Genomic DNA, 16,016 nt, shown 5'->3' with positions numbered 1-16,016 from the left:
AAACACACAACAAAGAAATGAAATACCAAATTATCACGCACAAAGAAACAAACGTAAATAGGCAACGCTGACTACACTAAAAGCTGGGGCAATAACCAGAATCACCGGTAGGATAAGGGTCGTGTGCTTTTCTAGATACATGTGCTGTTTTGTTAATAAATGTCACGTCCGGGATAGACGAAAACGGAAAGCAAAATTAGGTAAAACACGGTAAACAAATCGGTTTTCATGGTGCATTTGGATACACAATAAAGATCCACGATTTAGAGGTGACGAACATACAATGAATTCATTCTTGTAGCAACACGACCCTTTTCCAGAGGCCTAATTGTAAGTATAGCACGGTACAAAAAGTTTGCGTAGTTATTGGAAGCTCTGGTAAAACGTATGAGCTCCATACACAGGAGCTGAAGGGATGTTTCCACCGATGAAAATAAAATGTTAATGACAATACGAAGTGAGAAATCATCGAGTTTGGTCATGGCTTTTATTTTTTCATCAACCTCTAATGTAATTAAAGATATGAGGCTGACTTCATAGTATCTACAGTGTGGGTTGATGCCATGTATAAAATCCCCGTAACTGGGGATGCTCATAAACAATAAGTCATCTATATAGCGGATACTTAGAACAAAGGATATGAATAAACGATATTCCTTCTTTTGGGTCATATCAGCTATAAACGTCGTTTATTAGCAATTTCAAAAAGTCTTAAGTAATGAATTGTACGGGGATTGTTGACAATTTCTCTATTTACAAAACAAAGAGCTATCATTAAGCATTTAATCAATCAGAATTGAAAAAATACAAGAATGATGTCGTCAACAAAACAACGTTATTATGCAAAAATTTATGGAAATTACATTTCGAAGTTCTGATGTTGTATAAAGTTTGGTAAGAAAATCAAAGGAAAACAATATGTCTTACAATTATGTCAATGATCAGACACGATACCTTGCTAGATTAATTACCATATAGCTTGTTGTTATAGAGAGTTAAGTAACAACTTTTATCTATTTACGGACCTTCTGATTCATTCTTTGCGCAGCATATTGCAACACAATGTCGAACGTATTTTAAACATGAATATAACAGACACATTTCCGTTAGCTATTCCTTTTTTGTCTTCCACGACATTTATGGTACATATAGTTATGTTTATCATCCTTAGAGCGTCTCTGAAAGTGGTTATAACCTGTATGATCTACAAAACATTGACACCCTTCTTGGGTATTGACTTGCCGGTTTTTAATTGAGTTTTGGATATTTTGTTCGGAATCTGTTCTGATATTATCTTCGTCTGGTCTTTCAGAAAATCCATCAATAGACAAACCGTCTTCTTCATTTTGTACTTTATTCAAACTTCGGCATTTAGGATAATTTTGTCCACAAACTGATCGTGCAATGTAAACTACAACTGTGGTAGCTAGCCCTACAATCACACCTATGGTACCTGTTACAAAACTGTAAGAACCCCGTACTGTAGGCTTTTGTGATGTGATGAGACAGGTGCATTCAGTATACTTTAAATCTGTACATTCCTATGGCAACAAAAATGAAACCATGTTAAAAAAACATTTTTTTATAATATTCAGGACTGAGCTATATGCATGGATCGAAAGACTGATTGTCATTTGTCGAAAAACGCGTTAATCAAGTTTATTATCATTTAGACTTCGAAAGGATATTCCAAAAGCAACGAAACAGCTCATTTGTGTACATCATCCCTGATGTTAATAAAGATAGAGTCCATTTTACGGTAGCCATTGTGTGGGGCGATATTCGATATTAATTTGTAAATATTTTTCTTGTCAAATGTAAATACGTTTATTCTAATATTAAAACTTATAAACATGCTAAAGAGTAACTTAACTTTATTGTTTAAATTGAAATCACAAATCATTCCAATTTAAAATTTAAAAAAAAACCCAAACTTTTGTTCCCTCTTACGTATAAATCTAAAAATAAATATTAACATTCCAAAAGAAAAACTTAATTCATGTTCTAGTATCAGTAGTAATTTTGAAAATGTAATGTAAAAATAAGGACAGGCCCATCAAACGAAACCTTATTGGAGACAATCATTTATACACACGGGTATTAATGATTTTTCAGACGTTCTCCTAGCCAATCCAAATCATAGCATATTATTAATACGGGGATAAAATCATTTCTTCCGTTTTTTTTTCTTTTTCTTTTTTTCTATGACAGACAACCCACGACAGACAGGTGCATGTGGTAAATCGGCACTAGGTAATACGACATATTTTACTCATTTTACACAAATTACCCATTGACCATTATTGCTTTTGGCAGTAAAACGGAACGTTCTTACACGAGTGGAAGAAATCCCAGATTTTCAATAGAGACTCGTGTAAGAACATATTAATCTTCTCTGTTCTCTTCTTAAATCAATGTTGCATTCAAATACTCATTAAGGTTATCTCATACTTCTGTTTGTTCCAAAATTAAATCGGAATTGTCTGACTTATATTTTAGTGTAATTCGCAACATAACAAAAACCCTAATTATATAATATGATAAACTGGTATTCTATGTGCTCCACTTGTTGAAACTTCTTCTTGGCAATGGATATATTTTATATTTAAATATGTTTTTTTGTTTTTGAAGTATTCATTGTAATGTGGGTTCTCGATTGTTCTTTGCATTATGTTATTTTGCTATTGATAATAAGTTTCTTCTCGAAACATATGATTTACAACGGTATTTCAAGGATGTGTTTTGTTTCTCAGTCTTAATACGTATGCAATAAATGTCAACTAGCAATACTTATTATAATGCTTCCAGAACCTGTACAAAATGAAAATAAACGAATACCTCCGTTCTACTGACATCTTTAATTTCACATAAATCACCATGCCATAGGTCCAGACAAGAACAGTTGTAACCATCAAATCGATTCTCACAGACTCCTCCGTGTAAACATGGGAATGATAAACAATGGTCCAACCCTACAATGTAAAATTTTAAGTCTCATAAATTGAATAATATCTATTTTTTTATAAGATTGCAAAACTTATAAACACACATATAAAGATACCAAATTTTAAATAAAAATTCCATGTTGCAACTTTGCCGAGAATTTCAATATATCATAAAAAATCACTATTTTGTTGTTCGACAAACTAAATTCATACAAGAACAATCAAGCAAAAGCAATGATTCCTGGTAAGGTGGGTCATACCTTATATGTCTAGTATTTAATTTTTTCTCAAAGATAATCCAGAGTGAACATACTCCTTAATTTTTTTGTAAAAAACATAGGGCACCAAACTTGATTTCGGAATTATTCAGCCTTAATATAGAATTTTTTTCAACATTCAGTATGGATTCTGCGGGGAATGTTCTCTAAAAATTGGTATAAAGAATTTCTTTAAACTTTACACTTAGTTGATATTCTTTCATATTTCATGAAGAGAATTGGGGATTGCCGAACTCTGTTTTTTTTTGTTTATCTAAAAAATCAACTAAAATTCCTATTTCATTTTATAGAATATTTATCTCTTATTGTCACTCCTTGAAAAAGGCTTTTTCATATTTATATTTTTATTTAGCTAGATCTTTTAATCTCCGTTTCCGCTATATAGATGACGTTTTTTCTTTAAGCAATTCTAATTTCGGGGATTTGATACATCGCATCTACCCTCAAAAAACTTGAGATAAAGGATACTACAGACACTTTGAGGTCAGCCTCATATCTTGACCTACACTTAGAAATCGATGGTAAAGGAACACTATTGATCAAACTTTACGACAAACGTTATGACTTTTCATTCAGAATTGTCCACTTTCCTTTCATCTGTGGCAACACCCCTTCAGCATCTGCGTATGGAGTGTTCATATCACAATATACATTATTCCAGAGCTTGCCGAAACTATGCAGACTTTTTGTATCGCGCTAGAACTCTTACAAATAGGTTTCTGGAACAAGATTATGTTGCTACAAGATTGAAGTCATCACTACAGAAGTTTTATGGTCGTCAACATAAACTCGTGGATCGCTACGGTGTATCCATCTGCGCCGGAAAACTGGTTTATTCAACGTGTCATAGTTTTCCTTTCCTCTTTCGTCTACCCCGTACATGATTGTTTATGAACAACTCGGCGGGTGTCTCTAGAAAAGTAGATGACGCTTACCCTACCGGTGTACCTGGTCAATGCTCCCAGTTTTTGGTGGAGTCCAAGTTGCTCATTTGCTTTTGTTACTTTGTATTATGATTAATTTACTTTGTGTTCTCTGTTGTGTATGTCTGTTTTCCATGTCTAGTCTTTGTCCCTGGATTACATTCTTTTGATTACCGCTATAACCTTGGTTCCATTGATTACTCTACCATACAAATGTCTGTGTCAAAAACTCTTTAGATAATTCTTAGATACTATATTTACATCATTTCAAACACTATTAATTAATTTAAAATAAATTCGTCCCGTTGTTTTTGAAAAAAGACAGAAATAAATCAAATATATATGACCATATAATTTGTTTTTCACAAGTTCACTTACAACTACTTACACATTTCACAAAATCTTCCAGTAGATTCTTGTGAACAATGGCAGACAAATCCACCAACAAGATCAATGCACGTCCCATTGTTTCTACAGGGGTTACTGGCACATTCATTTATTTCTGTAAAAAAAATGCCTAATGCAAAGAATGAAAAGAAGGTTTTATTTATATAAAAAAGTATTAAGCTTAAAGGATTAGAAACTGTCCCGTTCATCATTGTATTTGATTCAGCTGTGTTCCTTTCATCATGAGCTAAAAACAGTATCAGATAAAGCATTGGGAAGACAACCAAAAAAAAAAAAAAAAGAATCTAAATTGAAACCTTCCAAAGAAGATTATTTCGTAAGTTTTAATCTTTGTCAGAAGAATTTAAGGATGAGAAAAATTAGGAACTAGCATATCAAAAACGCACCGATCTGAGGAGTTCATTCAGTTATGATTTCTCTATTTCAAAAGACCACTATTTGATCTCCTTATCATTGGATTTTGTCAGAATGTTTTGGATAGAATGTTAGAAAAAATTAGGTTTTCGACAGAGCTATCTGCCTTTGAAATGTTCAATTTTAGTGAATGTCGATAAAATTTTAATTCAATTTACTTAATTGATATGGAAAATCGTAATTTTTTCCCTTGATTTCGATGGTGCAAATAGTCAAATAAAACTCACAATGGTGTTTTTTTCTCATACAATGTACCAAGTTTCACTCACTGCCTGATACTTACAGAGACTGACACTTAAGTACTTTCATAAATTTAAATCAATGCTAACCTGTACGAATCAAACATATTATATCAATTAGTCCAAAGTATATTAGGGCGACACAAGTTTCACTATAATATGATGAAGGTTAAACATTTTAACGCTCCTGAAGAAACATTAATTAAAAACACAACTTTGACCATTTTTGTCAGCCCTGTCCTCAGATTTGATATATTATATTTATAACCTTCAAATATGGTATTTTTTGTAATGATATATGTCCTAACGCATTATACTTATTGTTATGGTCTGATATATCTATTGGCCGAAATGTCCGGCATTCATAAGGAATTATTGGTTTTTGGTCCGAAATTCTTTGGGTCGGATTGTCCGACACGGATAAACATTATGATTCTTGTAATTTAAAATGTTTTTTTCATTCAATTTAGTTTCACTTCATTATATTTCGATTTATATCGTTTAATTATGTTTTCATTACGATTTGATTCATTTCATCAAATTGAGATTCGTTTCGATTCTTTTTTTTTATCGATTACTTTCGTTTCGTTTTTGTTCGTTTTCGTTTAGCAATTTTTATGACCCGAGAATTATGGGTAATATTGACTACGTAATTTTCGTGAACATCTGGGTGCCATACTGAAGACTATAAGGCCAACCCTATCTTGGAAAAGCTATGATTTGATTTGTATTTAATTATCGAAACTAGCAAATGTTTTCCGAGACTGGTTTGGCTCTCAATCGCACATATACAAGTATACGCAAATGAAGCTGCCATTATGCTGTTTTTCAGCTTCTGAAAATGCAGGTACAAGCCAAATATTGATGCTTTTTCTTGCCATAAGTGCACAGAACCAAGTTGATAATACAACCATAAACGGGAGCGTATTACCTGTTCGACATTGTGCTCCACTGAAACCTGGTTGGCATGCACAATACCATGAATCAATTAAATCAATACATGTTCCATTGTTCATACACGGATCACTTGCACATTCGTTGATATCTATAATACAGAAACATAATAGAGACATTTACTAAATTGGAATAATTCGCGTCTTTCAATTGATCATTTCGTGGTTGCTTCGATAATTTTTTGGTGTGTATGTACATTGTTCATTTTGGATAACTTCTCTTTACTGTTTAACGCTTTACTGTCATGTCTGAATGAACAAGTTATTCATAAGTGCTATCAAGCAAATAGCGTTTTCTGCTGTAAACTTAAAACTACTTACATTATCTTTACAACTTCGACCTTATTACATTTGACCTCTTTACTATTGTTTCATTCGTTGAATGTTCAAACTATTTTTGTTATGTAATTAAGATGTAGTTGGAATCATTTTAAGGAAACTACATTATCATGAAACATAGAAATATAATAATACCTTTTTCACAGTGATAACCCGTAAATCCAGCAAGACAAGAACACATATAGTCCTCTGACAAACCCACTCGATTGCATGTGCCTAAATGATAACACGGGTTCCTCTGACAAGGGTCAACATCTAAAAACATGCATTGCAGTAACAATCTATCATATATTACATGTATTCATTGAGTCATTTCATTAATTGAAAATAAATTAGAAATATAAGTAATGGTCTAATAGAAAAAGGAATACAGATTCTAAGACTGCATCACAGCACAATTTGTATTTTCAAATCTTTGTTCACGTTACTTCCTATGCCGACACTGTTTAAATGACAACATCATAACCTTTTACAACACTCAAAGGTTATGCGAAGGAAGCATTTTATTTACAATATGTTAATAACGATATTATCATTTTCATACTTAAAATTCAAAATACTCTGCTCTCTTCTATTTTACATACTTCAAACAAATGAAAAGGGAAAACACTTTTTCCGACGCAATCGGTATAGTTTCACTTTTTACCCTTTGACCTAAAAGACGCACTTCCATGGAAACCCAAGTCACCTGATCGCAATTCTGTTTCCCGATTGGCCAAATACTGATAACCTAGTGGCGTTCGAAAAAACTGTATCGAAATTGCGTGCCATGTGTTATTTTCATGAATGAAATGTAGAAAATTATTAGTAAAAAGAAACAAAATTTTACTGCGTCGGCTATCTTTTTTCAAGATAGTACTTGTTAAATGATTGTAATCAACGCCATATACTTAAATGCAAACATTTAACGAAAAAACTTACCCCATGCAATAACTATTGTGCATCGGCTGTCACTTAGTTTCCTGTTCAAAGATAGACCGAAGTATTTAAATATTTCATTACTAAATTTGAAATGCATGATTAAAAACAATAGTATAATACAACAAACCGTTGCCCGTCTTAACCATCTTCTCTATGCCAATTGCCAAATTGCATGAGGATGTGGGTCAAAATATCATTTAAAGTACTGTTTTAAACCTTCAATCATTAACAGATTCGCATGGGATTTAATGAAATGCATTTTATTTTACAATTTTTGATAAAATAAACTTATAGTTTCAATTTAAAAATCATGGGATTTTTTTATCCCATGGGATTCTTCATTATTCCATGGGATTTTTTTGTGTCCCATGGGATTTCTTTTCTCCCATGGGATTTTTTTTCTCCCATGGGATTATTTTTCTCCCATGGGATTTTTTTTGTCCCATAGGATTTTTTGTTTGTAAATCAATACAGTTAGAAACATAAAAATTGGTACATGTGTATGAAGAGGTATTATGATAAGATACCAGAAAGTACAAATGTGTGTGTAGATTGAATAAAGCTATAGAATTTAAATAATTTTACATCTCTATTATTTATAAGCAAGTAATAACCAATGCATTCTCACATTTAGTAAGTATATTTATTACTTTATTAAATTTTATAAGGAATATGCATGTTTTTATGTATTTAATTATTCAACTTAAAAAAGAATTGAAGCTAAATTATCTTGATAAGTGTTATTTCTTGAACATGCTTTATAACAAAATATAGTTTTTTTTTGCATTGCAAAAGTACTGATATTGTTGATAAACTAAAAAAGGTTAGTCTTTCATCACAATTCATAACCATATCCACATTCAACACAAAAGTATCTGTATTTTTTGGCATTTTATGTCCATTCTTAAACAAAAAGTGTTAAAATGCAAAATCAACTTTATTTAATACACCCCCTTTAGTGTAAAAATTGGGTTGATTTTGTGCAAAATTTTGGCAAAAATGAGCAAATTAACGCCTAAACCTTCTTTCATAATTTCCAAGGATATGAAATAGATGCCCATGCAATTTGACAGGAATTAAATGTCTGAATCAAAGTCTAACTCATTTTGAACCTTATATCATGGGCAAGAACCACCGTTCATATAAACTATTCCAATCTGGCTAACATAGACATAATAAAAACACCTAATATTGTCATGAATGTAAACAGATATAAAATTACTTAAACAGAAAATGAATGCTTGACACACATTACAGCACATCAAATCATAGTAAGGTACAATAATGTATGTTCTAAGTTTTTCCTGAATCGGCAGACATTTATTAATGATTATTTAAAAAAATTAAAACCTTTTTTGCAATGAAATAAATGAATTGATTTCTTCTGATGAATAAACGTGTAACTACATTCCTATTTAAAAATTTACATGTTTGTTGCTTATGTTGCTTATGTCTAAATCACCACAGTTTCCTCCAATTTTACCCTTCTGTGAATGAGGCTGATACATCTAAACTATTTCTTGAATGTCAACACTTTAGCTTCAGTGGAAATAGTATTAGCAGTCACAAGTACATGTATGTACATGTATCATATTTAGGTAGCAATGATGATTTCTTTACAACTGTACTCCAGTATCACCAAAAGAAGATTCTCAATTTCTCATTTGATGGTAATAATAGTAAAAGCTCATGTTATGTACTGCACACTTTGTAGTGATGATCTGATCATGATAGTGTTGCTCTTAAATATAATGTGAAAATCCTCCTAAAATTTTGCAGGAATTTCTTGCTGTATACCAGTAGCTATTCTGACCATAGAATCCCAACCAATAATGATACCTAAAAAATAGTTAAGAACTAAACATGTCATAGTATTGGGTAGATTTTTAATTTAAAAAAATGCAAACAAAGCACAAAAATGTGATGTCAAGGTCAATGGTAATTAACCCTAGAGCATGTAGAAGGCTATACATCTTAAAAATGCTTAACAACATGCCAATTATCAAAAACCTACCTTGAAAGATAATAAAGTAACAACCTAATGTAACAATCTAATGTAAACATGATTTGTGTTACTGGCTGAATAATTACTATGAGGGTGATTGGTCAGTTTCAACAGGCAACAACCACCCCCTCACTTTTCAAAGCCATGCAAAGCATAATCTGTGGGTCTTCAACTCTTAAAGGTTTCTTACAAATATTAATAACTTATTAATGTATTCTGATTTATATGGAACTCATTCATGTATAAAGACAGAACTTAATGTGCTAAGTTGAAAAACTAACTACAAGTAATATGCTTCTTGTGCTCAATTAACTAACAGAGTGCACAACATTAATAACAATTTGAAGTAAACTGATTACCTAAAAAAAACATCAAAATCATGTACAAGTAATGCTTTACCATGCATATATAGGAATACCTGTAATTACAAGATATCATATGTTGCTCTAACTACAGGATCCAAAACCCAATCCATCAGGTTGGTCAATGTATTAATAGTCATCTGGTATCATCAGGTTGTCCCTACAATATACAAAGCTAAAAGTACTGCATTGAATCTCTACTGATGCATTTCTTCACATATTTTTTTTTTAAAATACCTTGAGTGGTTTTGGAGGAGCTGTGCTAACAAGGTTTTCACATTAAAAACCAATCAGTTTAATTATCTCCCTTTATGGGTCTAGTGAATATATTATATCTTTACATAAAGCCTAACTTTCCAATTTTAATAATATAAAAAATTAGATGACATTCAAACAGTATGCGTGGAAGTTTCTGATATTCTGTTAAACGAAAAACAAAATCAAACATCTCCACTACTATTTTACGAGTTTAAGTGTGCTTTCTATTAAAATGTGCGTCATGAAAGCTTCCTGTGTATTCAAAGCAAAACTGTTTCAGCCTATTTACAATGTCATCAAGATTATGTTAAAAAATGCAAACCTGTGGATGAAAAAAATTTGTTTAATTATTTAATAATCATTGAGTATTGCATGTATAAGTACTTACTGCTACAGTAAATGTGTCAAATGATAATCGCCCTTTTTAATTGGTCAATATTCTTCTCTAAGAAATGTATAAGTGTCTCTCTTTTAAATACAAGTCTTCACTTAAAGTTCTGAAAAAATAAAAATACAGCTAGACAAATTTAGTTGTACAAGTATTAAAATTCCAGCCACATGTGTAAAGATGGAGTTCAATATGGTTCTGTTGAAAATTTTCTGTTGGTATTGAACCCTCCCCCCTCCAAAAAAAAACCAAAAAACAAATGCCAATCAACATATTTCAATCTTTGCACACAGCATATCTTATTTTAAGTTCTATTTAAGAACTTTTAAGAACTAACATGTATTAGGAACACATACTAAGCAACAAATCCAGTTAAAACTTTTTGCAGGATTGTCAGTTAGTGCCTGTTTTGTACTATAAGTAAACAAATTATAAGTCTATTCTACTGACTGAAAACTTGTGTTCTTGTAATTAATGTTCAAATGAGGTTGAATTGATTACAAATACTTTAATTCTTCTTTGACAGATAAATAGCTATATGCTGGGCAGATCCAGAAATTTGTAAAAAGGGCTGGGTGTTCATTTTTTCACTAAATAAGTATAGCTGAAAAAAATTCCCCATTACTTAACAAGACATATTTTTAAGTAGAAATATTGATTTTGCTTGCTGGTTAAATATAAATAAAAATATTGCCATTGCGAAGCAAAAATTTTCATCCGGGTCGCCCTCCCCCCTCTTTGTAATGTCCATTATTATTTTTATTAGTCTTGCAAAGATGGTACATATACAGTAAAGCTCACGATGCTCGCTGATTTAGGAAATGCCTACTCCATATTATAAACTTGGTAAGGAGTGACCAGTCCCTGTAATATAAATTCCCTCACCACGTTAACTTAATCATTAAATATTACAATTACAGTGAAAAAAAAAAGGATTCTTCAGATACAATAAATATTCCCCCTTCAAATAAAATACTTTAAAAAAAATTCTAATTTTATAATGGGTAAACACCGCACGAGAATTCAGCTGTAGTTCCCAACCTGTGACTGTGGAAGGAGGAAACTGTTTCAGGAGCAGAGTAGTCAGAGCAAATCATGAAGATTTTCTGGAGCAGTACAACTCCTAACTTACTGTAGTCGGAACTTGACGTATGCATTCATTGCTGTATTGAATTCGTTAGTTTCTGAACGACTGCAGCATCAACACTTATCTCGCTGCTGGGACGAGATCATAGCGGGGAATGAACCGTATACAAAAGCGTCTTGTGTCATGCGTGATTTCGGCACCCCGTTTCGCCACTGACTGACAATACATATCTGAGGTTTCCTCTGTAATTATCCTTTCGTATAACACTTGTTGTTATATCGATGCAGGAACTCACAAGATGAGCATTCCAGTAACGTAGTAAATAGTTGTACAAAAAGTTATTTCATAGCTAACGAAGGAGTTAAATTTAGGTAAATGCTATGTATAATATAAATCCTTGGGCTAACGAATGAAACTGTACTTTCTCGGGACTTTGTCTTGATTAAACATAGTACGTGTACATTTTAATACCCAGATCTAACGTAAGATGCTGGCATTTCCGTTCGTCCATAGGATGGTGCCATATTAGAAAATAACTTCCATGCAAGCGAACCTCTTTCACGGGCTGCAGTAATTCGGTTTTGTAATGTAAATTAAAGCATGGACTGTAAAATCATTGGTGACAGTTACACGCATAGACCTGTAATTAATTATAACTCCCTGTTACATGTACGGTTTTAATTCGCTATTAAAATTATAAAAACCTTATATAAATTAAAAGAAAAAAAAAACTCATTCACTAGTAAGCAGATCCTTTCAGTAAATATAATTATATACAAGGACTTTTATAATAGCCTATCAAAATCTTTGGCTGTTATATTCAAAAAAGAAGTATTGAAAATGATATAATTGGATTAACGTGGATAATTTCATGCAAAATTTTGGTGAAAATAAGGAAATATTATACTATGACACACACCTTTTTTCTAGACCCCCACCCCTTTTAGAACCCACTTTCAAAATCTCGGTTAAGTTTACGTACGACACTACACAGGCCCGGTGACGAATAGAATCGCCCTGAGGTAATTTTAAAAAAATTAATTGTTTTATGGCTCAGACAGAACAGGTGACTCAACAGGTGACAGGATTTACCTGTCCAATATTGCAGTAGAAGATGTTCGTTCCCTTACAGTTCTGATCATCCGTGTGTATATAGTGTACAAAAGTGCGTTCCTGTTATATACAAGAAGCTTTTACAGATGAGATGATGACAAAGGTATACTAGTATATTCCAACATTACAGTAAAAATCCTTAATTGTATAATTTCAAAATCGCCTACATACATGTAGGGAAATTGAAGTTCTAAAGTCTGTCATACCTCTGGTTATAGCTACAATTTATATGATATGCATTAAACTGTATTGTACATACGTGTAATAAGATTCACCCATTCAACTTTTCGAAACACTATACGGTAGAATCTGTCCAATATTGCAGTAGATGTTCGTACACTTACAGTTCTGATCATCCGTGTGTACATAGTGTACAAAAGTGCGTTCCTGTTATATACAAGCAGCTTTTACAGATGAGATGATGACAAAGGTATACTAGTATATTCCAACATTACAGTAAAAATCCTTAATTGTATAATTTCAAAATCGCCTACATACATGTAGGGAAACTGGTTATAGCTACAATTTATATGATATGCATTAAACTGTATTGTACATACGTGTAATAAGATTCACCCATTCTACTTTTCGAAACACTATACGGTGGATTCTATATGTACAATCTATACCTGGTGTACACTGAACATACTATTTTGTACAGTTCATATTGGTTACCAAGTGTCTACACGTTGAAGTTCAATGAAAGTGTACATTGCGCGTTTTTCGATTCAACGTTTGCGCCAATTGGATAAAAAACTAGTTTAATGGTCCCAACATATTTCCCCGTGGTTGAATTGCGCTTAAAAAGACTGGCACTAATTGTATCAGTCTACCTGTAAAAGGCAGTGATATCAAATATTTCATAAAAATATGAAAATAAAATAGAAGTTAGGGAATATACATATATCCAAAAAATGCCAAAAAGATGTAATCTACACCTAAATAGATCTACCTTGTATTGGATCTAGTATTGAAAAATCTTTTAAATGGACATTAACTCCGCCCGGATAACTTGCCGGTCCCAAGTCTGGATGTCCCTATCATATGTAAAATCAATTTCAATTCTTCCCATGCGCGGTTGAGCCACGGTGCTTCACACGTCATACAATAAGGACACAACCAATGTCATGCCAAAAACTTTTTTAAAATATTGGAGAGTTCTTCGTGATTTCATCACTTACCTGTGATTTGGATTTGGTTGGCAAAAAATCCCTTGATTGGCATAGGGCATCAACTTTATATCATCATAACGTTTTCGTTTTTTAAGGTAATTGACAAATTCTTTTGGTTCTCTACACTGCCAATAATACTCTTTTTATCCACGGAATTTTAAAATAAATATTCAGTAATTAGACTATGTGAGCATAAAAAATTTAAAATAATTTTTAATGATAATAGAGGTTTACATATAAATATCATTTCAAATTTATTTTTTAAGTAAAAGAGTAATAAATTTACACATAAAATATGAATTATTTTATCTAAATGAAACATTTTACAGAACTAAAAATGGATGTAGAATAACAAAGTTATAAAGTTTTGAAAATTGGGATTCTAATCATGAATTCGCTAATTGTTTATTTCGTTGTTTATTTGCCAACCAATTTGACACTTAATGATATGAAAATTAGTGAATATGACATCACTAATGAGATTGGTGAACTCTCCTATAGTGGTCCAATTTCTATTTAAAGACTCCATGAGCGAATCAATGAAATACCAAAAAAATGTCATCCTTAAAGATCTGCGATTAAAAGACCAGTTTCAACAAACATGGAGATCCGACGTAGAAAACTCGCATAAATGCTTTTGTTATAAATTGATTAAAGAAAAATTTGAATTCGAAAACTATTTAGATATTTTACACGAAAAGGATGCTATTACTCTTTGTAGATTCAGAGTAGGCAACCATAGACTACCAAGCGAAACAGCAACTTGGCAAAACTTTGATAACTCAAGTTTATGTACCTTATGTAATAATGGAGAACATGGAGATGAGTTCCATGTCATTTTCCAATGTCTCCATTTTTCGGACACGAGGAAGCAATTTTTAAACAAAAGATATTTAGAGCGAGTGAATGTTCTGAAATTTAAAGATCTGTTTCAGACAAAAAACAAGCATGAATTACGAAACCTATGTAATTTTGTTAAACTCATCGAAATTGATTTTAAAAATGTTTCTCAAGGTTAGTCCTCTACAATGCCACTATCTGAAATTTGTCAAAATGTGTTAAAATGTTATTTACTTAATCTTTTTTTTCTGTTATCTTATTATAGTTTCCACAATTGTCATGCGCTGAATATTTATGTATTAACTGTATTGTCTTCTCTGTACTGTAATGGTGTTTAGAGAATAAAAGAATCTAATGACAAGAATATCATAACATTATATCCCTTACGAATAAGCCTATTCAACGGTTTAGTTTACTTATTGGGCGAGTATCGAGCTTTCCGTGCTATGTGTAGAATATTACCGTAAAACAAAGGGTGAGAAACAAACATGAATATTTTTCCATAACAAATGAATGGTTATTAACAAAGTTATCGAAGTGATAAAATCTATATAAGAGTCGAAATGAAAAGTCTGCATAAAATTTAATTGGTATTATCAAAGTACAACCGGAAAGTTTGCAACCATTGCAATGGTCATCGTCACTCGGTACAGGCATTTCCTTTGGACATTGAGAATTAAACCAGGTTTTATGGCGGCTGTCCTTGGTCCCCTTATAAATTGATTTTTTTAATGTGACATTTGTGCATAAGAAATAATCAAACAAATAGTTGCTTCACATATTTTCGATAAAAGTGAATAGAATATATCATTTTCATAATTTTCTTGGTTAAATTTAGGGTCCTATGTCAGCTCCTATTTTGTAAATATCTTGATCTGCCACACGAAACACGTGCGAAGCCATATTACGGGATGTATTTATTACCTAGATTATAAGTGCCCCCAGCTAAACCGACCACTTCCTGTATATTGTACTTAATTAACAGTAAAACGGAATATCGAGCTGTTAATACCTGTAGTAATTTTCTCGTAATAAACGAAAATTTGAGTTTTACGTATACATTTTGACTGCAGATTTTGATTTTTAAAATTCATTGTAAAGATCAATTCAAATCAATATCTGTATAAGTTAAGTAAGGCAATCATGCTCACCAGTACAATGATACAACAAACAACAGTACATATCCCAGTATTCTAACACCTGAACAGAAGTTAATATACGTTACAAATGCAAATACACAATCATAATTAAAGTAATTAAGTTAAGACTGTAAATACATGGACAAGGAACCTACATAAATTACGCATCACCTTGAAATTTCCAGTGGTTTTGAAATATATGCATGTACTATATTTTGAAAGAGGAGGGGCT

General features: G+C 31.9%; 1 protein-coding gene across 1 annotated transcript in view; it reads right to left on the bottom strand.

Annotated features, from left to right (window-relative positions):
• Positions 1–769: 769 nt before the first annotated feature.
• Positions 770–16,016, bottom strand: part of LOC148624911 (integrin beta-like protein A) — a 29,383-nt gene continuing 14,136 nt past the window's right edge. Inside the window, exons 8-13 of the mRNA XM_088568038.1 lie at positions 7,421–7,461; positions 6,635–6,754; positions 6,139–6,252; positions 4,535–4,648; positions 2,839–2,972; positions 770–1,541 (exon numbers count right to left, since the gene is read on the bottom strand). Of these exons, the coding sequence (XP_088424164.1) occupies positions 1,107–1,541; positions 2,839–2,972; positions 4,535–4,648; positions 6,139–6,252; positions 6,635–6,754; positions 7,421–7,461 (958 nt within the window). The 3' untranslated portion in view covers positions 770–1,106. The remainder of the gene's footprint in view (positions 1,542–2,838; positions 2,973–4,534; positions 4,649–6,138; positions 6,253–6,634; positions 6,755–7,420; positions 7,462–16,016) is intronic.

Source organism: Perna viridis, chromosome 2, assembly GCF_037379345.1.
Source record: "Perna viridis isolate PV_CMFRI_1.1 ecotype Kerala chromosome 2, ASM3737934v1, whole genome shotgun sequence".
NCBI lineage: Eukaryota > Metazoa > Mollusca > Bivalvia > Mytilida > Mytilidae > Perna > Perna viridis.
The sequence above is the reverse complement of the archived record's forward strand: the minus strand, read 5'-3'. Positions and strand labels throughout refer to the sequence as shown.